At 48.6% G+C, this 25,464-nt stretch overlaps 1 protein-coding gene across 1 annotated transcript in view; it reads left to right on the forward strand.

Moving 5' to 3' along the window:
• The first annotated feature begins 5,616 nt into the window (after positions 1-5,616).
• The window catches only part of CASS4 (Cas scaffolding protein family member 4), a 31,453-nt gene continuing 11,605 nt past the window's right edge, over positions 5,617-25,464 (forward strand). Inside the window, 3 exon segments of the mRNA XM_023759446.1 lie at positions 5,617-5,829; positions 22,603-22,653; positions 23,449-23,877. Coding sequence (XP_023615214.1) covers positions 5,794-5,829; positions 22,603-22,653; positions 23,449-23,877 — 516 coding nt within the window. The 5' untranslated portion in view covers positions 5,617-5,793.

The following is a 25,464-nucleotide window of genomic DNA, read 5'->3' on the forward strand; positions in this document are numbered from 1 at the left end:
TACCCCCAGACATAGGTCCCAATCTGAAAACATCCCTCTCGACGATGACTAATGCAGACCTCTTTATGAAGAAGGGGGGCGGTGGAATAGTTGTGACGTGCTAGGTAGGAGGGTAGCCTGGGGAGGGAGGGGAGATAGACAGGAAGGCAGCCTTTCCTCTTCAAGACCTCAGCTTCCTTTTCTGTGATGAAAGAGCTTCATCAGAACCATCCTCAGCGTGCACTTGAGTCAGGGAAGCTTCTTTTATAAACACATCTTCAATTCTATATAATCCTATATAATAAAAGGGTAATATGCAAATCAACCAAACAGCAGAACAACCAGTTGCTATGACACACACTGACCACCAGGGGGCAGATGCTCAATGCAGGAGCTGCCCCCCGCTGGTCAGTGCACTCCCACAGGGGGAGCGCCACTCAACCAGAAGCCGGGCAAGCGCAGCGGCAGTGGCAGGAGCCTCTCCCACCTCTGAGGCAGCACTAAGGAGCAGCAAGCCAAGTAGTAAGGAGCAGCAAGCAGGCGGGCGGTAAGGAGCAAGGGCTCCTGGACTATGAGAGTGATGTCTGACTCCTGGCTTAGGCAGTCAGACATCCCTCTCGCAGGAAGTGGGCCTAAGCCAGCAGGCGGACATCCCCCAAGCGGTCCTGGACTACGAGAGGGCGCAGGCTGGGCTGAGGGACTCCCGCCCACCCCACCCCCTGCTCAAGTGCATGAATTTTTGTGCACCGGGCCTCTAGTTATATAAAAGGCTAACATGCAAAGTGTCCCCTTGGGAATTCGATCGCTCACTCACTATGACATGCACTGACCACTGGGGACAGCACGGAACACTGTGGGAGACCAGCAGTGGGTGGTGGTGGTGGGGCGCTGAGGGAGCAAGGGAAGGAGGGAGGCGGGGAACCTGATCAGCCCTGATCGCTGGCCAGGCCTAGGGACCCTACCAATGCATGAATCTTGTGCACCAGGCCTCTAGTCATGACATAAACAGATGGGGAGAGGGAAGGCATGTACTTTGAGGGGGAGACTTATGTCCCTGAAAATATGGCAGACAGACGCTCTGAGAACTTTTTTGGAACAAACCTGGACAGAGTTTATTTTTAAGCTATAAATAGATAGCTGAGCTAGCAAGAAAATAAGGGATTCCTGGGGCAAAAACAACCAGAATGCATAAATCCAGGAGGTTAACAGGGCAGCTACCTGTCAGTTACACCAAGGACATTTATTAATCCCTCCTAGCCTAATTTCTGAGCTCTGAGTTTTCACAGGGTGGGAACTTTGATCAAGACCCAGAAAGAAAGCCCAGAACCCAAAAGGTGCCCCCCTCAGCAAAAGGGAGAACTTGACAAAGACCCTGCCTGGGAGGAGGGTCCCTCTGAGACTGCACGTGCCTAGGTTTGCAGGGAGAGGTGAGGAGTTGGCACAGGGCAGGGTCTTCTTGGAGAATCATGTCCACAAGCTGTTGGTCCAAAAAGGCTGGAACAATTCACGACCTGTGTGACTGGGAGAAACACAAGCCAGGAATTTTAGGCAACCCTAGTTGTCAGTGGCCTCAGGTACCCGACAGAAGCCAGCACAGATTCTCGAAGAACACATTGAACCCTTGGCCTCAAGCCTCCCAATAAAGCTCTAAGACTCACGAGGCCACAATCCATGAACAGTTGGAGAAACGGCACTGTGATTAGAATCAGTAGAAACTAGAAACCAGTCAGACTTGGGAAGACTGATTATCAGATGCACAAGAGAGAAGTATGTTTGAAGAACCACAACAAGGAATCAAAAGGGGACCGAGGATCAAGAGACTTCAGAAGTGACCAAGCAGATTGGAACAACCCAAACAGCTGTTGGGAAACATTTCGATTCCTGTAGCTTTCACACTTCATGCTTTCGCCCTGTTTCTGCAGCTTTTATCCTTTGCCTCTTGCTCCTTGGCCAGTGCCTGTCCTGCAGCCCCTTTTCCCTGCGCCCTCGGGCGAAGCTGCCCTTCCCCCTCCCTCCGCCGGCAGGACTGCTTGCCTCTGGCAACACTTTCTGTCCTTCCTTTCCTCCTTCTCTGCTGACGTTCAGCCTTTCCCCCAGTCCCATGACCACTGCACACCCACAGCAATCCCTTTGCTTTTTGTTCCAAGTCTTGCTCTGATTCCTTTTCCCTCTCAACCTTGGGATCAAAATTCAGGCTAGTACAGTGAGTTACCACTAGTAATTATGGTAGCTATGGGGTCTCAGCCATCCCGTTTTATCCCTACACTAAGGGAGGTAGGGGAATTTGTTGGCAGCTTATGCAATTCTACTTTGACCAAAAGAACCATTTTTTATTTACCTTCACAAGGTTCAAATCTGCCAGCTAATCAGATGGTTTCAAAGCAATGCAGTCTGGCGTTTCCTACCACGTCTTTAATGCTGGTGTCCACTGTATTTTAATAAGCAGTATTGAGCCCAGCTGGTGTGGCTCAGTGGTTGATCTATGAACCAGGAGGTCATGGTTTGATTCCGGTCAGAGCACATTCCCAAGTTGTAGGCTCGATCCCCAGTAGGAGGCGTGCAGGAGGCAGCTAATCAATGATTCTCATCATTGATGTTTCTATCTATCCTCCCTCTCTGACATCAATAAAAATTTTAAAAAGTAATAAGCAGGTATCGAGTGCCCAGTGTCTCACGGCCACTGCTCCAGGGGCTTGAAAGTTGCAGGTCCACATGAGAGCAGTGGGAAGCATTTAAAAGCAAATTCTGTAAATAAAAGCAATCTTCCTGCACATTTACTGAGCCATGGAAGTGATCAGACTCACTAGGTTCAGAAAAGAAAAATTAATCCCAAATCCTGTTCTCGGTGGCAAATTTGTCAAGAGGGGAAATAATTACCTCATTGGAGTCTCACCTACTTGGTTCTCTTGAACTCGAGCTGTTTCAGCCTTGGGTTAGCAGGATATTGCGAGAGCCGGCCAACTTCCTAGAATGATCAGCTCTCGCAATATTTGAACACGCACAGACTCACTTGCCTTAAGAAGTAAATACGAGTGGATTACAGCAAAATGTGTAAGGCCTTTCATTCTGAAAAATGCCAGGGACCAAATATCCGGTTGAGACGTCAAGCCCCTCTCGTTCACAAACTACTGCATCGTTTCTGTGCAGGGGTTAGTTTAATTTCAGGGCCAAATCCTATTATTTTGTGTCTTGGTTTTGCTTTTTGGTCAAGTTGGTTTTTCCTAAGAAAAGGCATGCAAATTAGAGCATTCTGATCTGTATGGTGAACTTGGGTCAGCTCTTCAGTTTGGGGAAGAGCTAGTATCAGGCATTTGCAAAGGTGATGGGGACCATGAGAACTTGCATGGGTTGAAGTGGGCCTTTTTCCCGGGAGCCTTGGGTTCAGATTTTATCTGTCACTTTACCGTGTGGTCTTGAGCACATTTGTCTATCCTTTTATACTTTTTCCAAATATATACAAAAGTTCTATAATACACTAGAAGCAGTGGTTGCCAGGGGCTCGGGGAGAGGAGAATGAGGAGTGACTGCTAAGGGGTATGGGGTTTCTTTTGGGGGTGATGTTCTGAAATTGGATAGTGGTGATGGTTGCACAACTCTGTGAATATACTAAAAAAAAATACTGAATTTTCAGTACTGTCTTAAAGGGTGAATTTGTGGTATGTGAATTATATCTTAATAAAGCAGTTATTTTAATTGAATGTCAACAGTATAGAACAATGAATCCCCACATACCCATCACTCAGACTCCCCAATTTTCAGCTCATTGCCAATCTTGTTTTACCTATACCTCTATTCACTTCTCCTTTCTTGAATTATTTTGAAGCCAATTTCAGAAATACTTTCTCTGTAAGTATTTCAGTATCTATCTCAGAGATAAGCCTTTTTTAAGCACAATTTCTAGCATCATTACACCTTAAAATAGTAACATCAGTTACCTAATATCACATATCTAGTACCAGTGTTCAAATTTCCTTATCAATGATTTGTTTTGAATTAGAATCCAAATAAGGCCCATAGATTGCGAGTTGATATGTCTTTTAAGTCTCTTAATCTTCAGATTCCACCTCTGTCTTTTTTCCTCCTTTGCAGTTTATTTATTGAAGAAACCAGTTTGTTTTTTTTGGCCAAATCTCTATCTCTCGCTCTCTCCCCAAGTGTGAGGGATGTGTGACTTTTGTTTTAGAAAATAGTGAGTTGTAGATAAGGGACATTTGGACTGAGCCCTTCCATTCTGGAATTTTCCCCCATATATGCAGGGAAGCATCAAGTGTAGGGTTCATGGATTCCCACCAGAAACCTGAACCTCCACTGGCTGGAGGGCTCAGCTGCATCTTCCCCCTCAACGCTGCCTGTGCCCCCCTCCCCCACCCCCACCCCAGCCCCTGACAGAGCTAGAAGAAGCAGGAACGAAGAAGACCACCAACATTTAATCCAAAACATCAGCTGTTTCGGGTGCCCTTTGCCCTGCAAGTGTCACCAGCCACGCACATTGCAGTATGATATTCTGCTATTCTAACGCTCTTATCTGTAAGACTAGTAGGATCAAAGAACTTCCGCTAGTCCCCACTGTCATAACCTCAGCCTTTATGACTCACTGCTCTTTCAGATGAGTCTGCTTGTTTTCCTTAAATGGAACTTGCTAATTCCATCATTTTCCCTAGTTTGCATGTCAATGGTGTCCCAACCAGGCACAAGCTCTGCCTCAACCGACCTGCCCTGAACCGACCTGCCCGCCTGGCTTCTCACCTTGCCTTCCTCCTGCAGCCTTTCCCATCTCTGCCCTCTCCACCCACCTCCGCTTCAGCCTGCCCATCTCCCTTCATTCTGTAGGGTCACTGTTCCTTCCTTGTTGTCAGCTCCCGTCAGCAACACATCAGTTACTTGGTCCAGGAAGTGAACTTTCAACAACGATAACAATTTAAAATATGGATTGTCTCCGCCAGAAGTCGGTCCGCTATTTTCGTGGCAGCTCCTTCCGGGTGCTCAGACTTGTGGGGACTGCATACTGGGCAAGCAGCCCACAAGCCAGTGAGTATCATCACCGGAAGGGAGCAGAGAGGCGGCTCGTTGGAGGTGGAAGGGTGGGTTGGTGGGACTTAACAGACAATATAATTCTATTGCTATGGGCTCAGCATAGCCAGGTGCAGTCAGCACCCAGGAAAGGTGACCATCAAGTGTTGGGTGCAAAGACCAGGAGGTGGGCATGGGGTCAGGGCAGGGAGAAGCGTGGTCCCGAGTGGGGAGAGCCGCGGGGACAAGGTCCTTTAGGGCCGTCCCCGGACTTGTTTTCTCCTGGCCGTCACAGGACAGTGTTAGGGGCAGGGAGGGGGAACACGGACCGCTCTCAGAAGGTTGGGCCCGTGTCCTCTAATCCGAGAAAAGAGCTTGGTCTGCTTGGTGTGGGCTGATCCACAGTGTTCGAGGGATGAGCATGCTATGCGCTCACACTCTGAGCTTTTCAAAGTAGGAACTTCCACCTACAAAGCAGAAGAGTGTTGGTGGGTTTTTTCTTTTGTGGTTTCACACAGCGAATGTATGACAATCTCTATTTATAAGCGAAGTGAGCCGTTCAGGCACTGAGGACTGAGTGTGGCCAGGATTTCTGGTCCCCCCTCCTTCACCCTTTCATCTTTCTCTTCGCCTGCTTTCCAGAAAGGGGGCTGCTGGGAGAGTCTGCTTGACAATTTCCCGTGCTGTCAGCTCCACAGAATTCCATTTCTGAGAACCTGCTCGGAGCATGCAGTGACATTGCGTAACCCGCCTCCGGAGCGGGCAGTATTAGCCGTGGCGCTCAGAGCGACTGTTTCACCCAACATGAGAGGAGCGAGCGGCATGGATGGGGCGCCCAAGGTGAGTGATGGGGGCCTTCTGAACGGGCAGGGGGCAAACAACCGGCAGCGACCAGTTTTTGTTCTGAGTTTAATGTGTACCAGTAACATGTAAGTTTGAGATGGGAAGGTTTCATGTCAGTTTAAGTGTAGAAAGTATTTCAAGCTCCTTACCAGTTTGACTCGGATGAAAATTACGTACTTTCTAGCAGAAACCAGCTTCTGGGGTTGGTAACACAGTCTATCCCTTTGTGTCCGTTCACCTTCTAACAAACTTCTTGAGCGAGTGAGACCTCAGCTCACCCCGACCTCTCCTTTCTCGGGACCCTGAGCACACTCAGTGTCACTCCCAAGTGTCCTGAGGATCCTGCGCTCCTGCCCCACACCTGGGCAGTCACCGTGGGTGCTCCCCCTGCTACCTTCACGTTAACTTTGGTATTGATCTGTGTGAGCGGAGCTCCAGGCTGGGACTTGAATCAAAAAAGAGTCACTAGGGAGTAGAAATGACTACAAAAAAAATAAACTTGCTCAGATACAAGGAAAGTGAAGCTCAAGGGTTACTTTGCTACACCTTTAAAAAATATAAGTAGAACAAGAAAATAAGGAAATGGAACATTAAGTGGGGAGTCTTCTTATATGAATTAAGTATATATTACTTATTATTCTAATAACTAGGTGTCATTAGTGGAATGTATAGTTGAGTAACGCATGACATCCTCTTTTATGTAGGTCATGTGTAAATATCTTAGCTAGAATATTGTACACAACTATTTTCTTTGAAAAATTTTTAAGCCCTAACCAGTTTGGCTCAGTGGATAGAGCGTCGGCCTGCGGACTGAAAGGTCCTAGGTTTGATTCCAGACAAGGGCATGTACCTTGGTTGCGGGCACATCCTCAGTGGGAGGTGTGCAGGAGGCAGCTGATTGATGTTTCTCTCTCATCGATGTTTCTAACTCTCTATCCCTCTCCCTTCCTCTCTGTAAAATATCAATAAACTATATGAGAAAAAGAAAATATTTTAACCATGGGGAAAATAATAATTTATATTATTATTATTTATATTATTAATAATTTATATTATTATTATAATCTCATATCCTTGACTGAGATTCACCAATTCCAGCATTTATTTTATATAGATGTTTAGATACTGGCACACAGTTATTGTCAACCATTTGAAAACAAGTTGGCTGCTGGCTGGGGCCTTCCTTCATTCCATGCCACCCCCTGATGGTCAGTGCACATCATAGCAAGCGAGTGATTGAACTTCCGGTTGGTCGAACTCCCAAGGGGACACTTTGCATGTTAGGCTTTTATATGTATAGATGTTTAGATACTGGCACACAGTTATTGTCAACCATTTGAAAACAAGTTGCACCTATAATGACACTTCCCCACATCTGCTTAAAACAAGGACAGTCTCCTACACAACTCCAATATCAGTGTCACATCCAAGACAAATTACCATCGAATTAATAATGCCATCCTAACATTCAGCCCACATTCACATTTTCCAAAAAATACCCTTTCTGGCTTTTTTGACTGTTATTTGTTTGTGTGTGTGTTTTTCCAAGACCACATGCTGTGTTGTTTTCAGCTCTCTGTCATCCTTAATCAAGAATAACCCACTGCTTTTTATTTTTTACATAACATCAATTTTTTTTACTATCCCAGATGTTTTATGATTTAGATTTCTTATGTGCCACCTATTCTGCCTAGCTAATCTCTATAACACTTAGTAATTTGTAATTAACATGCATGTGTGCATATAACTTATATTTGATGCTCCCAGCACCGCCATAAAGCCCTATTATGAATATTATAGAGATAATAATAACTGTCACTTTCTGGCTGTCCATCCACCAGGCCTGCTGCATGTTCCATTACATCCTCGCATCTTCAGGAAGCAGAGGTGTTATTCTTAACCCCATTTTACAGATGAGGAAAGTAGGGTTCATTGACTTGCCAAGGCCACACGCTAGTGAGTGGAATGCCAGGCGTCAGACCCAGGCAGACTGAACCCAGAACTCGGCTCTTAACCAGCTCACTCTCTCCCGACCCTCAGACCAGCAGCTGGCAAACTTTTCCTAATGACCCAGATGGTATTTTATGCTTTGTGGGCCACCTACAATCTCTGTTGCATTTTCTTCTTTGTTTTCACAACAAACACTTTAAAAATATAAACTCATTCTTCACTCTCAGATCAGTCTTCCAGATTTGATTGACAGGTCATAGTGGCCAACCCATGTCTTTCTTAGATGCATAACGTCTCAGCTCATGCCGGCTACTCCACCCAATGGTGGAGTCTTGATCCTAGTCCAGGGACACACTCAGGGAACAGTTTCCTGGGTGCACCTATACAACTGTCAAAGCACAGAGAAGATAATATATCTCTAAAGGCTTTTCCAGACATGAGCAGTTACTGAAAAGGGTTGAGCTTCTTGCCTTTTGCAATGAAAAGTGCATGTTAGAGTTGCATTCATGTTAACCATTGATCCATTTCGTTAGTTTTCCTTTTTAATATGTTTTTTTTTATTAATTTAGAGAGAGGAAGGGAGAGGGAGAGATAGAAACATCAATGATGAGAGAGAATCATTGATTAGCTGCCTCCTGCACATTGATTTGCCAATCCCCCTACTGGGGATCGAGCCCACAACCCAAGCATGTGCCCTGACCAGGAATCGAACTGTGACCTTTTGGTTTATGGGTCGATTCTCAATCACTGAGCCACACCGCCCAGGCCACCTGATTAATTTTAATGCCTGACTTGTTCAGTTGCTGTTTATATGGTAATGCAGTGCTTAAAAGGGCTGTCCTGTGGAAGTGATGCCTTGGGCTTTACAGCAACCCTCACTTGCATCCTGGGGCAGCCAGATGGCCCTTCTGATCCTGACTGGGCTGCGTGCATCAGCTGTTCCCTGATGTTGCTGTTGCCAACCAACAGTTCCACGTCGGCAGAGCTTTCACCTTAGTGTGGAGCAGATTTGTAGAATTGACTTTTATTATATTTTCCCTAGTTGTCTTATAAAAAACAAGGGGAAAAATGGAAGAGTAGACATGATGTTAGTGATAGGAAACGCCGGCCTCAAACGGTATGGTTGCAACTAAGATAGGCATCATTACACGTGGCAAGGGGGTAAATCTCACCTGTCGCTCACAGGCTTGTTGGACTGTAGCTGATGGCTTCCATGTTCAACGCCAATGCAGAAATGCTACAAAATTAGGTCTAAAACACAAGGTGAATGAGTGACTTTATTGTATGGAAGTCCTTGTTTTGGATTTTTGGTCATTGGAAAAGTGACTTTTTTGTCTGAGTGTGTGTGTGTGTCTGTGTGTGTGTGTGTGTCCACGCACACACCCCATTAGAAGCAATCTTGATCTTTATGCACAGACATCTTATCTCACTGGGGCAAATGTCCAGGACTTGAAGGAGGATTACTGAGGTGCTTCATCTGTGAGGAGGAGCCCTGTCAGGCTCCCCTTGACCTATAGCAGCTCTGAGATGGTAAGCAAAACATTTTAAAGTCAGTCTTTGTCCAAGAAGGGTCCGTGGGACCGTGCGCAGAAAACTAACTCAGCGTGGCCCACAAGGCCCTGCATGGAGTGCTCCTCTCTCGCCTGCCGTCTTGTCTTCACTCATCAGGATCTGAATTTGTCTCCCTTCTGGAAGGTCAGCTCCATGAGGGACACTGGGCTTTCCTGGTCAGTGCTGAATCTCGGTGCCTAGAGCAGTGCCTGCACATAGTAGGTACTCAGTAAGCACCTTGCGTTGGGTTGTGTGTGAATGAATGGGAGGTTATAGGACAGTGATGGCGAACCTATGACACGCGTGTCAGAGGTGACACGCGAACTCATTTTTTTGGTTGATTTTTCTTTATTAAATGGCATTTAAATATATAAAATAAATATCAAAAATATAAGTCTTTGTTTTACTATGGTTGCAAATATCAAAAAATTTCTATATGTGACATGGCACCAGAGTTAAGTTAGGGTTTTTCAAAATGCTGACACGCCGAGCTCAAAAGGTTTGCCATCACTGTTATAGGAAGTACAGATGGAGCCCCTTCTGACACAGCCCGTCCAGAGGCGGGAACTTCCTAGTTATTAGTCGTCATCCATGACTCTCAGCCCTCTGACCCTACCTGGCCCCAGCCTGAACTTCCATGGAGCCTAGATTTCTGAGAAAAGGCCCCTTCCTTCCCCCGTGGTCGGATGTGGCCTTGGATTTGAGCTTTTGCAATTGAAGTCAAGGTCACGAGGACCTATGGCTTCATCCCTTCATCCACTTCCCAAGGCAGAATATCCCAGGCATAATACCCAGCTAGAAAACACAACTCACTGTCCGTTATAGCCATCACTCACACGTAGTTATTGGGCTTGGAGGTTTGGGTGATCAACACAGAGCAGACATTCAGTGGGGACATATAAAGTCAATAAAAGACTAAATGGGCACAATGATTTCAGGTGGTGAAAAACGCCTTAAAGAAAATAAACCAAGGTGATCTGATAAAGTAATGGACAGAAAAGGGCTTCTCTGGAGACCTGAGTGATGGGAAAGGAGCAAGTAGAGGGAACAGCAAATGCAAAGGCCTCAGGCAGGAGCGGATTCAGCAGAGTAGAGTATCCATAACAAGGTCAGTGTCATTCGAGCAGAGTACACAAGGAGAGAGAATGGCCAGGAATGAGGTCTCGAGCAAGCAGAGTCAGCCTTGTAAGAACTCAGAAGTGCATTCTAATTGCAAAGGAAGCCACCGGTCTATTTAAAGCAGGAGATGACATGATCTGATTTGTGTTTGTGAGCGCTTACTCAGGCTGCTATGCAACCAGAGGGCTGTGGGCGGGGAAGAGCAGAAGCAGGACGGGGATCAGGAGGCGTGCAGGTGCCTTCCTTGTCCATTGTGGTGGTCCCAGGCTGTGCTCAGTGGACACGGAGAAGAACCGTTTGCTCTCTCTTTTGAAAAAAAATAAAACGTTTGGTGTTTGAGCTGGTCAGGAGATGCGAGCAGAAACAATAGTAAAGGAAGGTGTAAATAGCATGTATTTAACAACGTGTGCTAGCTACCTTTTTATTTTATTTTTTAGAAACTGTTCCCCTTCCTGCCCACCCTGCCCCCACCACCACCTACCTTATTTCTGTTTCTGTTAAGACAATATGCCTTTCATTCCTTCCGCAGATAGTGAGGGCCTACCCCGTGCCAGGCACTGTTCTTCTTTTTCTTTTTTAAGATATTTTTTATTGATTTCAGAGAGGAAGGGAAAGGAAGAGAGAGAAACATCAATGATTAGAGAGGATCATTGATCAGCTGCCTCCTACACGCCCCACACTGGGGGTCGAGCCGGCAACCCGGGCATGTGCCCTTCACTGGAATCAAACCTGGGACCCTTCAGTCCACAGGCTGACGTTCTATCCACTGAGCCAAACCAGCTAGGGCCCTGGCACCGTTTTTAATGCCACAGAGGACAAAGGAGTCTCACCCTCTCAGCACTTAATAACTTGTCATGAGAGTTAGTAAAGTGTCCCTTACAGCCCATTATTCTTCCCCCCATAATAACCTTTATTCTCTTAACACTGTATGTACTCGAGAGCTCACTCTTTAAAAAAAAAAAAAAAAAAGCTAAACAGAGCACCATCCCACCCCAAGAGTTAGGTCTGCTGCAAACTCTTCAAAGGAACGTCGCCCCCACGATCATGGAAACAGGGAAGTGACCACAGAAACGTAGCTGGTCATTTTGGAACTGTGATGACTAAGGGTGGAAATGACCGCGGCCTGGAGAGGAAATAACTGCAGAGGAAAGTGGGAGGCTGCGAACAGAGGCCGCGACCAGTGAGATTCTAGGCACCAGCCCGAGGTGCAGAAAGGGGAAGCGAACATTTTAGGAACCATTTCCAAATGCATTGCTCATGAGTCGCTTGTTGGCTGGATGGAAGAGGCTGTTGGTACACACGGTCAGAGTCCGGTGTCCTCCGGTCCTGGGACCTCTGCCTGGAGGCTCGCAGGCCCTTAGCCCTCCCCTCCTCCGCGCAGCCCACAGGGACCATGAGGAGTTCCTCACAGCGGAGCCCACGGCTCATCCGCAGCTCCCTCCTCCAGCTGTATGTTAGCCAACGTCACTGAGCTCCTCTCTTTACTGTTGCTGCTCCTGAGAGTCGAGAGCAGCTTTTGTTTAACTACTGGCCAAGGATCCGTCTTCCGAAGGAAAGGAAGCAGTGGCCCCTCTCTCTTGGTCATATTAGAAAGGAAGATGTGCCTTTGCAATGTTCTCTCAGGCTCAGAATTTAAACTCGCCTGGAAGGGCGCAGGAGTCTGTTACTAGCAGAGTATGTCTAGCTGCTTCTCTCCTGCACCCTGTTCCCAACGCGAGGGCTCAGCGACTGGAGGCGGCAGGGCCAGGGGCTCACAGGTGCTCTCTAACCTCCTGCTGCGTCCAGGTGAGGCACCACTGACAAGACAAATAAGCCCAGTGAGCTGGAATAAATTCACGCCCACAGAATGGAGCTTAATACCAGCGTGGCCCCTCGCTTGCCCGGTGCCCCTAAAAATGACCCCGGGGGAGAGAGGATTCTGTGCGCAAGCTGGGCCTTCATTCCTCTCTCTGCAATTCCTGAAGTGGCTTCAGATTCCTCCTACCCAATCAGATGGAAAAATCACACCCGACGGGGACACGCGGGATGACGTTAGGTGCGGTACCCGGACAGGTAGAACAGTTTTTAAGGTTAGTTGTGTATTTTACTACTTAAAAATCCTCACCTGAGGATGTGCTTCTCTATTGATTCTAGAGAGAGAGGAAGGGAAAGGGAGAGACCGAAACATGGAGGTGAGAGACATCTATGTTGCCTCTCGCACGCGCCCCAATGGGGGATCGAACCTGAAACCTGGGTATGTGTCCTGACTGGGAATCAAACCCACGACCCTTCGATGCATGGGACAACATTCCAACCCACTGAGCCACCCAGCCGGATGGTCAGTTATGTATTCTCATTCCCATTAGAAAAAGCCAGAACAACTCAGCAGACCTGCAGTTTCGTACAGAACACTGCTTCGGGGGCATGTGTTGTTTTTATTAGCTTAATTTAATATTTTAAGTTTAAAAAATGTACAGATGGCACATGGATGTAGTTAAAGATTCATGAAGTTGAAAAAACACAGTCTTAGCCATGGCCAGTTAGGCTCAGTGGATAGAGCGTCAGCCTGCAGACTGAAGGGTCCCGATTCCATTGCGGTCAAGGGTATATACCTCGGCTGCAGGCTTGATCCCTGGCCGTGGCCAGGACACGTGCGGGAGGCAACCAATTGATGTCTCTCTCTCACATGTACGTTTCTCTGTCTCTTCCCCTCCCTTCTACTCTCTCTAAAAATCAATGGAGACATATCCTCGGCTCAGTGAGGATTAACACCAAAAAAACAGTGTTAGACAAAGCTTTCTCCTAGGTGGCGTTGGTATAATTGTTTACGACCAATCCAGTAACACACAGCACTTTCTATTGTCTCCATGCCTTTCCTCTCCTTTCCCTTCAAAAAAAGAAAGAAGGAGGGAAAGGAAATGAGGGAGGAGAAGGGCCTACCTGAGACTTTCTTTAATCCCTCTGATGGCTTTCGAGAATGGAGAGACGAGAGTAAGAGGGAAACATAGAATGTCGGCAGCTGCAGCTGGATGGGACCCTGGACGCTGCCTCACTTTCAGAGGAGGAAACGGTTACTCGCCCTCCTCCCTCCATGAGTTTCTCACAAGCAAAGACCGAATCCTCAACCACTGGCCTCGCTCTCCTGCAGCACTGCCTGCACCTCCTCTTTCCAACCAAGTATCTTAAACAGCGACCCAGGCACTCGGCTGCGGCTGCGAGGAGTGGACCTGGGGGAGGCGGCAATGGGGAGACACTCTGGGATCCAGGGCACTGCTGGCTGCAGAAGACGGTTTGGTAGAACATGGGCCACCATGGGCCATATCCAGAAACCTCAATCAAGGCCCGGGCCATCTCTCCTGGCGTCACCTCAGTCCTGAGCTTAGATCAAGCACCTGGCTCACCCCGTCGCCCCAGCGCACATTGTCAGACACGCAGTGGGGTTAGCGAGCGACCATGGAATCTCTGAGGCCCTGACAGCGCATTTCCTCAAGCTCCCCACGAACCGGAGGAGGGTGTTCATTCCAACAAGATGATCTGGTCAAGACCCAAACCTGCTGGAAAACCGCAGTGTTGAGGCATCAGGGAAGAACACGGCTCACTGCCAGTGGGTGGCTTGGGAATTTTTCTGGCCACAGCCTCTTCCTCAAAGTTTCGCGAGTGGGCAGCGCTTTCTGTGGCTACGGAAGTCCCTCAATGCGGGGCCTTTCACCGGAACCACCAGCACGAATCCAGGAGGGGTCCCCATGCAAAGTGAGGGTGGAGAAATCAGTTAAGTGTTGTGCTTGTTCGCGGAATCCAGGGTCACCTGTAGAGGTGTTCACATTTTTCTTTTTCTCTCGGATCGCATCTCATTTCCAAGTTCTCCAGGTTTATTCACTTCTTTGTCCCCAGTGCCTGTAGATAAATTCGCCTCAGTGGCCATTTGCACCCGGATGGAGGGGAGGGGGCGGTCGGGAACGTCCAGGGAGTGTGTTATGAACTGACCCCGTCCCTCCCCGTGGCCGCTGGCTTCTGCCCAGACGCCCGTAAGGACAGCTGCGGAGGATCACACTTGAGCACAAGTGTTTTAGGCCTGGGCCTCCCGGCATTCCCGCACAGCGGCCGCAGAAGGTGCCCCTGCCAGAGTGACTCCGCCGGAGTTTCCCAGGTCATGGAGCAATCACCTTTACGAATAATTTCTTTAAAGGATGAAGGTGAATGTGAGTATCTGAGTTTCTCTCCTCTGGCATCCGCTTCCTGCTTGGGACTCTGAGTTAGCGGTGGGAAGGAGCCCATTATTTGGTATTTCTTGATTTTTCCCCTTAAGTTTAGGGAAGTAGTAGGTTAAGATGTTTCAAAATTATTTCACACCAGTGGCAATAATTGGAAGTTGTTAATGTTCCAGGTTCTGAAATGAAAAAGAGAGAATTTATATTATGTTTAAAAAGTTATATTCTACTCAGTTACGTTTTTCTCTTTTAGCTTAAATGTTACTTTACATATAAAAGTAATTGGGGAAAGGGCATTTCAGCTCCATTTCCTGCACACTCTGGAGCCTCTCGTTCTAAAATGTTTCAACTTTTCCAAAAGGAGAACTCGGTGTTCCCAGCGTCTCTGGCGTCTCTGGCAAATCAGGGTCGGCCACAAAACCACAGCAGTTTTCTCTCAGCGTAACAGCTCCAAGAGTAGCAGCTCTTCTTCTGTTGGAAGATGATACAAGAACTTATTAGCTGTCACCTCATTATAAAAACTCTGTGAGAATGAAGCGCAGATGGGGGGCGGGGGTAAGGAGGGGAGGACTGTGTCAAGGCCACAGCCCTGCACACAGATTCCCTCTGCCCATCAGCAAACCTCAGGGCCTGTTGTGACAATGAGACACACCATGCTGCTGTCTGAAGCGACGTGGCTCCTGTCACTTGTGGAATTCTACTTTTAAACGTTACTATGGAAAGCTGCAATCACAAGGAAAACAAGTCAAGGTCACGCTTCTTTCTTGGACACTGTGTCAGAGGGAGACGGTTTAGGAGGAGGGAAGGGAGAGGGAGGGGCAGAAGGAAGACGGTGAGATGGAGAGAGAGAAGATGAGCGATAGACGAGGCGAGAAGGGAGAGGAGGTGGCAGGTCGTGTGGTATTGCCATCTCACCCGCAGACCTCACAACACCCACATGCAAGGAAAGGAGCAACGGGTCACGCCCGCTGCCTCCCCCCATGTCACCCACGTGCGACATAGCTCTGGTGCCCTGTGCCTAATTTCCATGTTGGCAGCATGTCCCCGCAGAGGAGGCCCTCTTGTCTGGTCCGCTGTTTGTGCAGGACCCAGATCACTGTGCAGCTGGCCAAAGGGAGGCGGCGTGGCGGTGGGAAGGGCAGCACGCCTCCTGTTGGCCTGGACCTTCAGCCGATGTCCAGCTCCTGTGGTTCCCAGGGCGCCTGCAGGGAGCCCCTGCTGAATCTCCCTCCCGCGGCCCTCGGCCCTCGCTGCCGCCTTCTCTGTGTGCCTCAGGCGGGCCCTGCTCTGGAGGAGCTGGAGAGAGGAACACACAAGGTCAGCAGATTCTGAAAAGCCGTGCGCGAGAGCACTTCTCAGCATCTCCCGTGGCGGGATTGGCGGTGGGGCCAGGGGAGCTGTGTCCGCGGTGTGAGTTGCCCTGAAGTTCAAGGGGGTTTCCCAGGTGCGAGGTGCCTCTGAGTGCCAAGTGCTCTCGGCCAAGGTTAAGACTGGCCGGGATTCAGGTTCCCGTCTGTCGAGTCTGGGAGTGGGTTGGGCATAAGCGGCAGTGACCCCTCAGAGCTTCAGGTCACCAACGCGGAAGCCGTGTTCTTCCAACAGGAAAGCATCCTTATTGAAAACTAGATTTTTATATTGAAAAAGCAAAACACGTGCACGTGGTTTACACAATTTAAACTGCACCAGTGAACACAGACTGAAAGCATGTTTTCCTTTAATCCCAAATCTCTAGTGTCCTGGGCTCTGGTTCCCCGGCCAGAGGGGGAGAACAAGTGGCTTATGTAAACCATCCAGAAAGATGCTACATTCATAAAAGCACAAATGAAGGCATACAATACGCACAGTTTCTCATCTTGCTTTTTTTTAAGTGAATACTCTATTTTTACATTGTTCTAGGTCCGCTCATGAAAACCCTACCTTGTTCTTTTTTTCATGGCTGTATAGTATTCCATTATACAAATATATCATTTTTCATTTAGGTTATTTCCTGAATTTTGGTGCAGAATTAAATTCTGGTAAATAAACCCACAGCTGAACCAAGTGAGCTAAAATGTTTTTAGCCGCTTGCCATCCCTCTCTCCAGCGGCACACCCTGTCATGCACTCATCCGTTACCATCTGCAGTGGAGTCTAAACATTGATTTGTAGGCTAAAAGCCGACTCTGGAGTCAGAACGGCCCATGTTCCAATCCTGGTTCTGTCCCTTTCTCTCTGAGCAACCTCGGGTACTTACTCTCCCCCCACTCCCCTGTGCTAGCTTCCTCACCTCTTAAATAGGATATTAGTATCAGTACCTGCTTTAAGGGACAGTGAAACTCAAGTGAGATGATCAATGCTAATGATCGCAATCCCTGACTGAGTCTAAACTGCAAGGCCTCCTTATTAACAAGGCATCGGCTAAATAGTCAGCAACAAAACTACCACGGTGCCTGACTCAATATCCATCCGAAAGGCTAGAGAGGATGTAGTTGCTCTTGGATTAATTTATAGGAAAATAATCCAGCTGACATCGACAGTAGGTAGCTAAGAAGTCTTTAGTGTGTGGGGTTTGCAAAGCCCAGATCCTTCCCAGGTCTTTGCTGCGACTCCTTAGTAAGTGTCTACCGCGCTCTCCACTTTCCCCAGGTTACTTCACAGAACACTGCTACCCTTCGAAATCGTGTAGATTCTCTGTGTCTTCCTCTGAGCTGTCCTTCCTCTGTCTTCCTTCCCCTTTTTGGAAAATGTGGGTGGGAAAATGGAGATGGTGAGGGAATTTTTCTTATGTTCTTGGAACTTTTTTTTTTCTTTTTAAAACATGATGAGCTTTTAAAAAAAGGAAACATTCACAAGCCAGCACATTGCAGCATTCTGTGTGCTTTGATCTTTCCGAGCCTGCCCTTGTATTTTCATAACATGAAACGCGTCCCAGCACATTCCAGGGGAGAAGCCTGTCTTCACAGATGATCAGAGAGCTTTCTGGCTTCTGCACCGACTCCTGGGGTTCCCAGGCTGGGCCCAGCCGCCCTGGGAAGAAAAATACATGGCGATTAGTTCACTGATCTCAAAGCAAAGGCTGCCTGGGGGACTTGCGGGGTTCACAGTTCCAGGCAGCGGAGGATTTGAACTAGCTGCAGAGTGTGCGTTTAAGAAGTTGTGATTTGTCTATAGCTACTCTCCCTCGGCCCTCCTGGGGAATGTGAACACTTCTGCCGCCTTCCCCTGAGACGGACAAGAAATTCTTGCAAGTCAGTCATGGAATCTGTGAGAAGGAAGTTAAAATGCCTAACACGGACTTTTTCAAGGGATTTTAATAGAAGGAAAATGTCCGCCTGGTTAACATTGGGGTTCCATGATGTAGAGAGCAGGGACCCAGCACTCACTTGCGCGCAGGGCCCTCCACTCCCCACGGTCTCTTGTCTGGGGGGCTTGTCATTGACTGCTTCCTGCTGGGAGCTGTGACCACAGAAATGATAGCATTTGGTGACTGATGGGAACCATCTGAGGATGTCCATGCTCCTATCCCCGGCAGCAGCCTTTGATCTGAGGAGTGCAGGGTTGGAAGGGGAGCACTGTGAAAAGAGGGAGCAGTGGGCCTCGGCCTGGGGCTGATCTGACCCCGGGAGGGACAGAGGGAAGCAGCAGGAGAGGACAGACTGAGCCGCGGCCTGGGAGCAGCCTGTGGTCCTGGACACGACCCAGCAGTGGCTGCGGGTGGGTGAGCCACCGCGGAAGACAGAGTAGAGACCCTGTCCCTCTGCTTCCTCCTTGTCGGATCCCCTGTGAGTTTCTCCTCCTGTTTCACCCTGCCCATCTCACAAGACTCACCTCCAAGGTCACGTGCAACTTTCACCACCTCCTCCCAACAGCCACCCTGAATCCACCCTCAGCTGAGCCCTGGGCATGGCCCTCAACCGGGCCCTGACTCGCCCTGACTTCCCCCTGACCCCGTCCCAGCAGCCAGATATAAACAGCAGCCAACACAGAAATCGAGCCCCAGGTCCCCGTGAACGTCTCTGCAGCAGCCTGCTCATCTTTCAGTTCCTTTAACTCCCCGCTGCCCACTTCACACACACTCACACTCACTCCGCTCTTCCACATTTCCTCTCTCTCCCACCCTTGATCAAGTTCCTACTCACCCCCAGTTCCCACTTCCACGGCCCCATTCCCAGGTAACTCTCCCTAAGCCCTCGCTCATCATCACTTCCCAACTGCACCCACAGTTTCTCATAGCTTCTCGTGTTTTCCTTCATTGCTCTTATGAGAAGTAGAAGCCCTATACAGTTGGCATCCACTTATGTGCAGATTGTTTTCAATGAATAATGGACCAGTGTTTTCTCAAAAACAGTTTCTTTTCCGCAGCTTACTTTGTTATAAGAACACTGCATAATATACACAATATAAAAAATATGTGTTCATTGACTGTTAGAAACGCTTCTTCTGCTCAACAGTAGGCTATTAGTAGTTAAGTTTTGGGGGAGTTAAAAGTTATGTGTGGAATTTTAACGGGCCGGGCACCCTGACCCCTACATTGTTCAAGGGTGAACTGTATCTACAGTATTTCTGCTTTGCCAGTGTATTTATTTTTTATTGGAGTGAGTGTCCTCCACTGGAATGGGCATTGGGGGGAGATCAGGAACCGTCTTGTTCACCACCATATCTCCAGCACAGCAGTGGGTACAGAGTAGCTGCTCATATGATCTTGATGAATGAATGAATGCGTGAATGAATGGATGAATGGATCCCAGGATTCTCCAAGTATAGCTCATTACCCCCAGAGCTGATCGCTGATTCAGCAGAGGTGAGCACATTGCATCCGGCAGGTGTGTGAAGGCCTCCCCGGGGAGGTGAGCGTCCCCATGAGAACAGGGAGCCTCTTCTTTGCCTTTGTTTCCCTAAGCTCCCTCCCCTCTGCCTTCCACGTGTTTATTCATCTTCCTTTCTCCTCTCCCAGCTGTCGTATGAAGTGGGCATTTGGAGGAAATGCCCTTTTGGGGGGAAATTGGTTAAGAAGGTTTCTTCCATGGTACCCAGAATCTAACTAGCTGTGTGTCCACAGGGAATAAGAATATAAAAATATATCATTTTTCATCTCAAATATTTATACAAATGTTTCCAAATTAACACCTTATTGAAAAATACAGAGGCAATTGTGATTGTTAGGTTCCTTTGCTGAGGCTTGTCGATTGCGTCCATGTGTTGTCCATACAGAGGACAATGTTTGCTGCTCTTTTCTTGTTCATCCCACACTGCTGGCCTAGAGAATTACCAGCTCTCAGTCCCGTGAGGATGGGGAGGAGGAGTGTAGCCTTGTGGTGGTCAGGGATGGCCTCTGCAGGAGGCAGCTCCTGAGCTGAGATCCGGAGGAGGAGCTAGTCATGCAAAGATCTGAAGGAAATAGTTCTGGGCAGAAAGAGTAGCAGGAACAAAGGTCCTGGGGTGGACACAAGCTTACCAGTGTGTCTGAGCAAAGTAAGAAAGCAATGTGGCTGGAGGGAAATTAACAGGAGTAGCGGGCCAGGCAGGGCAATCAGGTGGGGAGTTTAGGTTTTGTTCTAAGCAATTGAAGGTTTTTAAACAAGAAGTCAACCGCTGTTATCTATATACTAGAGACCCACAACAGTAGGCCTTCCTTCCCCCGGCTGCCGGCACCAGCTTCCCTCTGGCACCTGGGACCCGAGCTTCCCTCGCAGCCCCAGCTTCGTCCGGAAGGTCGTCCAGAAGGACGTCCAGTCTAAGTAGCATATTATGCTTTTATTATTATAGATATAAAAGCCTAAGGGACCGTTACAACAGAACGACCGGAATGACTGGAACAACCGGTCACTATGATGCGCACTGACCACCAGGGGGCAGACGCTCAATGCAGGAGCTGCCCCCAGCCCACAGGCCCCAATTGCCAGTGGGGGCTGCTGGCCAACCTCCCGGTCCCTCCCCCCAGACAGCAGGTCCTGATCACCCAATCGGGGCCGGGCCCCATGTTGGGACAGGGAACCAGAAGTAGGTGGCAGCAGATGCAGGAGATGAGGGAAGGAGGAGGGGGGAGGCAGGGAGGTGGGGAACCTGATTGGCCCTGATTGCTGGCCAGGCCTAGGGATCCACCTGTGCACGAATTTCATGCACTGGGCCTCTAGTATATGTCATAAAATATCATCCTGGCTGGTGTCTGGAGCATGGATTATCAGAGGAAGGATGCAGTAATGTATGTGAGGAGAGCAGAGTCCAAGTCACCATAGACAAGTCATTTGATCCACAGTTTTCTCATCTGTAAAATGGAGCTAAGAAAACCCACCTCGGAGGCTTCTGAGGATTAACGGGTATAATGACTTCCATGTACCCAACACAAAACAGGTCCCCACTCAATCGAATCCACTGTTATCTCCTCTTTCTAGGTAACACCCCAGGACTTCTCACACGTGTTTAATTCTTTGCTTTGTAACATAAAGTTTGATGGTCTTTGTTATTAAAACTCTGAGACATTCAATGATTGCATTAGGTGTCCAGAGGCAGTCCCTGCCAGTTGTAGGAAAATACCATACCAGAAGGAATCACGTTACTGCAGCATATTCAGGGTTTTCCTTCGCTGGGAGTTTACATTCTCAAGGCGTGGGCTGCTCTTAAGACAGCAGGCCGAAGGTGCAAAGTCTACCGTGTCTCCAGAATAAGACTGTTGCTGCCCGTCTTAGACAGCTGTGGGTGCCCACAGGGTGGGTGACCGCACAAGCCCATTGTTCTCTGGAAAAGCACCCCTGCCTTTCACAACAGGCAAACCCACCAGCGAAGCCGATGCCAGGCCACAAGCTTCCGAGCACCTGCGCCTCACAGCCGCGGCTCTGCCTGAAGGCACACAGACGCCTGCGAGCGCATCTCAGAGCGTGGGCTGTGCTATGTACTCGTGGGAGTTAGGAAACTGTGCTTTTGTGTTCCCTTTCTACCCAATGTGGGCAATGTGTAATTTTCCAAAAGGTAAAATCGCAACTCTTGTGTAAATAGAAAAATGAACTCATGTCAAAGATTTTATTTAACTGATTAATGAGGGAACCAGACAAGTGTGAAAACCGGGTCAAAGAGCATCGAGGGTCTCGGTGTCTGTAGGCAGTTAATAAAGGAACTTTAGGATAGAGTTGCAGGGCTACGTACAAATTTGGTTAAAGTCTGACAAGGTAATAAACCATAATCTTCCAGGATATCTTCTCCTACCAAACACAAAGTATTTGCCTATTTCACTGGAAAAAATTGTAAAGTAGCATGTAACTTCACTTGTCTTGAACTCTAACCCATACTCTTTTGTTTTTAATATATTTTATTGATTTTTCACAGAGAGGAAGGGAGAGGGATAGAGAGTTAGAAACATTGATGAGAGAGAAACATGGATCAGCTGCCTCTTGCACACCCCCCACTGGGGATGTGCCTGCAACCAAGGTACATGCCCTTGACCGGAATCGAACCTGGGACCCTTCAGTCCACAGGCTGATGCTCTATCCACTGAGCCAAACTGGTTAGGGCTAACCCATACTCTTGATACGATTCGAAGGCCCTGTTCCCTCTAAATGCTTCGTCTCTGCTGGAGTCTCTAAGCGGAGCCCCACGCTCCCTTGAAACCTGTTCACAGCGCATTCCAGGGACAGGAGCTGAGTGTGGGGACTAGCCAGGCTGAGGCCCATCTTCTGGACACCGCAGTGGCCGTTGTCACTGAAGGCCACCTGGAGGGAGGGCCGAGTGTCACGGACAGCGTCCTGCTTCCCTCCTCTCCACAGAAATAAGAGCTGTCATCTGGTGCCATGTGTCACTTTCCCTCCAAAGACCTGACTTTGGGGCATCACATGACTCACCCTTATCCACCCATCAACGCACCAGGTAGCCAGCGAGCACCTACTGTGCGCTGGGACCTATATATCCTAATTCTCCTGTAATAAACATGCATTGATATATAAGGAATGATTATATTAACCCCACAGAAACAAACTACCTTCATTTAATTACAGCACAAAGTTCTAAGGAGAAGGGAGCTTAGCCATCGCTGCTGTGGCAACAAGGTGATTTTTTTTATTTTGTTAGGAGTGTGTAGCTTATGGAAAGATCCCGTCTCTGAGAATTAGGGAAACAGACTGGATTGCATCCTGGCTGTGTCACCATAGACAAGTCACTAACCCGCTGAGTCCTAGTTTCATCATTCATTCATTAATGAACTTTTTTTTAGCATCTCCCTATGCACCGGTCCAGGCTTGCCTCTGGGGACAAGAGCAGCAAATAAGCGAGATATGGGCCCAGCAGACATCGGACTTCCAGTCCAATTCAGGAGAAAAATGACAAAGAAGGATGTAATAATTATGACAGTAACAGGCAAGCTTTACTGCGCACTTCCTAAGTACTTGCACTTCAATGAGCTTTATACACATCAACCCATTTAATTCTCACAAGAATACCACAGGGTAAGATAGTTACTGTTATTCCCATTCTGCAGACAAGGAACCTGAGGCCCAAAGAGAGTAGCCAATTTGCTCAAGGACACACAGCTGGGAAGTCACTCAGCTATGTAACTGCCAGGATCAGAGTCACAAATGAAGCCAGGGCCATGAGGGCATATTAGGGAGACTGGACCTGGTCTCAGGGTGCAGGTCAGACTTCCCTGCGGATATGACATGTCACCTGAGACTCCAAGGATGAGTAGGAACGAATCAGGCAAAGAGCAGGGACCGGAGCCGCTGGGGACGAGGAAAGGAGATAAAATAGCAATTGTGAAGGGCTCCAACGTGCCTGACCGAGCAGTATTGGTGCAAGGGTGGATGGCAGCGGTAACAACAATGAATTCTTCCTCCCTTCTCACCCAGGCACTCTTGGCCAGGGCACTTTATAACAACGACCCGGACTGCTCCGATGAGCTGGCTTTCTGCAAAGGAGACATCCTGACCATTCTGGAACAACACGTGCCGGAGAGCGAGGGCTGGTGGAGGTGTTTGCTCCACGGGAGGCAAGGCCTGGCCCCTGCCAACCGCCTCCAAATCCTCTCAGGGGCCCCCGCAGACAGTCCCTGTCCCCCTTTCCTGAGACCCCTGGAGGAAGCTCTCGCCAGCTCCAAGGAGGCCTACCAGGTGCCCACCCTGCTGAGCCCCCCACCTCCAGGCCCTGTGTACGAGCCGATGAAGAGCTGGGTGACGGGGCCCCCGCCACACACAGTCCAAGTCTACGATGACCCGGACTCTCCTCCCCTCGCAAACATTGCCTATCAATACCTCCCATAATTTTCGCTCCAGACACCAGCCTTTACAATATATTGTGGGTATGTACTAGAGGCCCCCGCATCAAATTTGGGGGGGGGGGGGGGGTTAGAGAGCAACTAAAGGGCTTGTATTCATGCATATCAGCATAACCAATGGACACAGACACTGGGGCGGTGGGGGCTTGCCCCGGGCTGGGAAGGGATGGGGGAGGGGGTCAATTGGGGGAAAAGGAGACATATGTAAAACTTTAGACAATAAAAAAAAGGAAGGAAGGAAGGAAGGAAGGAAGGAAGGATGGAAGGAAGGAAGGAAGGAAGGAAGGAAGGAAGGGAGGAAGGGAGGAAGGGAGGAAGAGGTAGGGCTAGTGATGTGTGACACCCAGGGGCGGGACCACCCTTCAATCACTGGTGCCCATCAAAGCAAATGGGCCAATGGGATCCAGACCGTTGGTGTGATGAGGTGAACTTGGGTTTAGCCCCCACTTAGTGGCCTTCCCACCCTGCGATGCCCCAGCTCTCCAGGCACCCACACTCGGTGGGAAACTGAACGTTTAGTCCAGCTGTGCCACAAAGTGCTGTGGGCATGCGTGGTGGCCATTTTCACCCGAGGTGGGAATGGTAGGACAGCCAGTGATAAATGGAGGGGTTGGATTTCCATGGGTTCGAAGGCAGGAAATTACTCATCAGCTTTAAAATATATATTCCCTTCAACCCAGAAATTTTACTTCCAGAATTGCTACAGAAATCCACAAGAAGGCAAAGATATATCTGGATGGGGAGGCCATGCCACTGTAGCATTATTAGTCATAAGGAAAAATCGAAGCTGTTTGTTAATAGGAAGAGATTGTTCATAAATGTGGGCATACTCCTGCAACAAACTAGCATGCAGTTGTGAACAAAAGAGGAAGTAGTTTGTCCTGGCCGGTGCTCAGTGGTTAGAGCACCAGCCTACAGACCGAAGGGTCACAGGTTCAATTCCCAGTCAAGGACCCGTGCCTGGATTGCAGGGTTGCTCCTCAGCCCTGGTCGGGGGGTGCGGGAAGCAACCGATCAATGTCTCTCTCTCTTTCTCTTTTCTCTTCTCCCTCTCTCTCTCTTTCTCTTTCCCCCTCTCTCCTTCCTACTCTCTCTAAAAATCAATGGAAAAAATATCTTTGGTGAGGATTAACAACAACAACAAAAAAGATGAAGTAGTTCTCCGAGGTGTTAATATAGGGGAATGAAGAGCCATTCAAATAAAAACCAACCAAACAAAAACTAAAAATTAAATTCTGTGTGGTGTGTGTGTGTGTGTGTGTGTGTGGTGTGGTGTGTGTGTGGTGTGGTGTGTGTGTGTGTGTGTGTGTATGTGTGTGTGTGTGGTGTGGTGTGTGTGGTGTGTGCTCACACATTGGAAAAAATGCACGCCACCAGTGGTTACCCTTAGGAAGTGGGATTGGCCAAGGAGAAAGTGAAAGAGGGCCTTAAGCAGGGCCCTTTATTTTATTCACTCCTATGTCCCCAGCCCAGGACCGTGGCCGGCCTGGGGTGGGCACCTGTAAATATTTCACGAACTGAGAGATTAGGAAGTTGATGTGTGTTATAGCACAGGGTGTTCATTACACCTGAAATTCTTTTTAAATGGGAG

Source organism: Myotis lucifugus, unplaced genomic scaffold (genome assembly GCF_000147115.1).
Source record: "Myotis lucifugus unplaced genomic scaffold, Myoluc2.0 scaffold_155, whole genome shotgun sequence".
Taxonomy (NCBI): Eukaryota; Metazoa; Chordata; class Mammalia; order Chiroptera; family Vespertilionidae; genus Myotis; species Myotis lucifugus.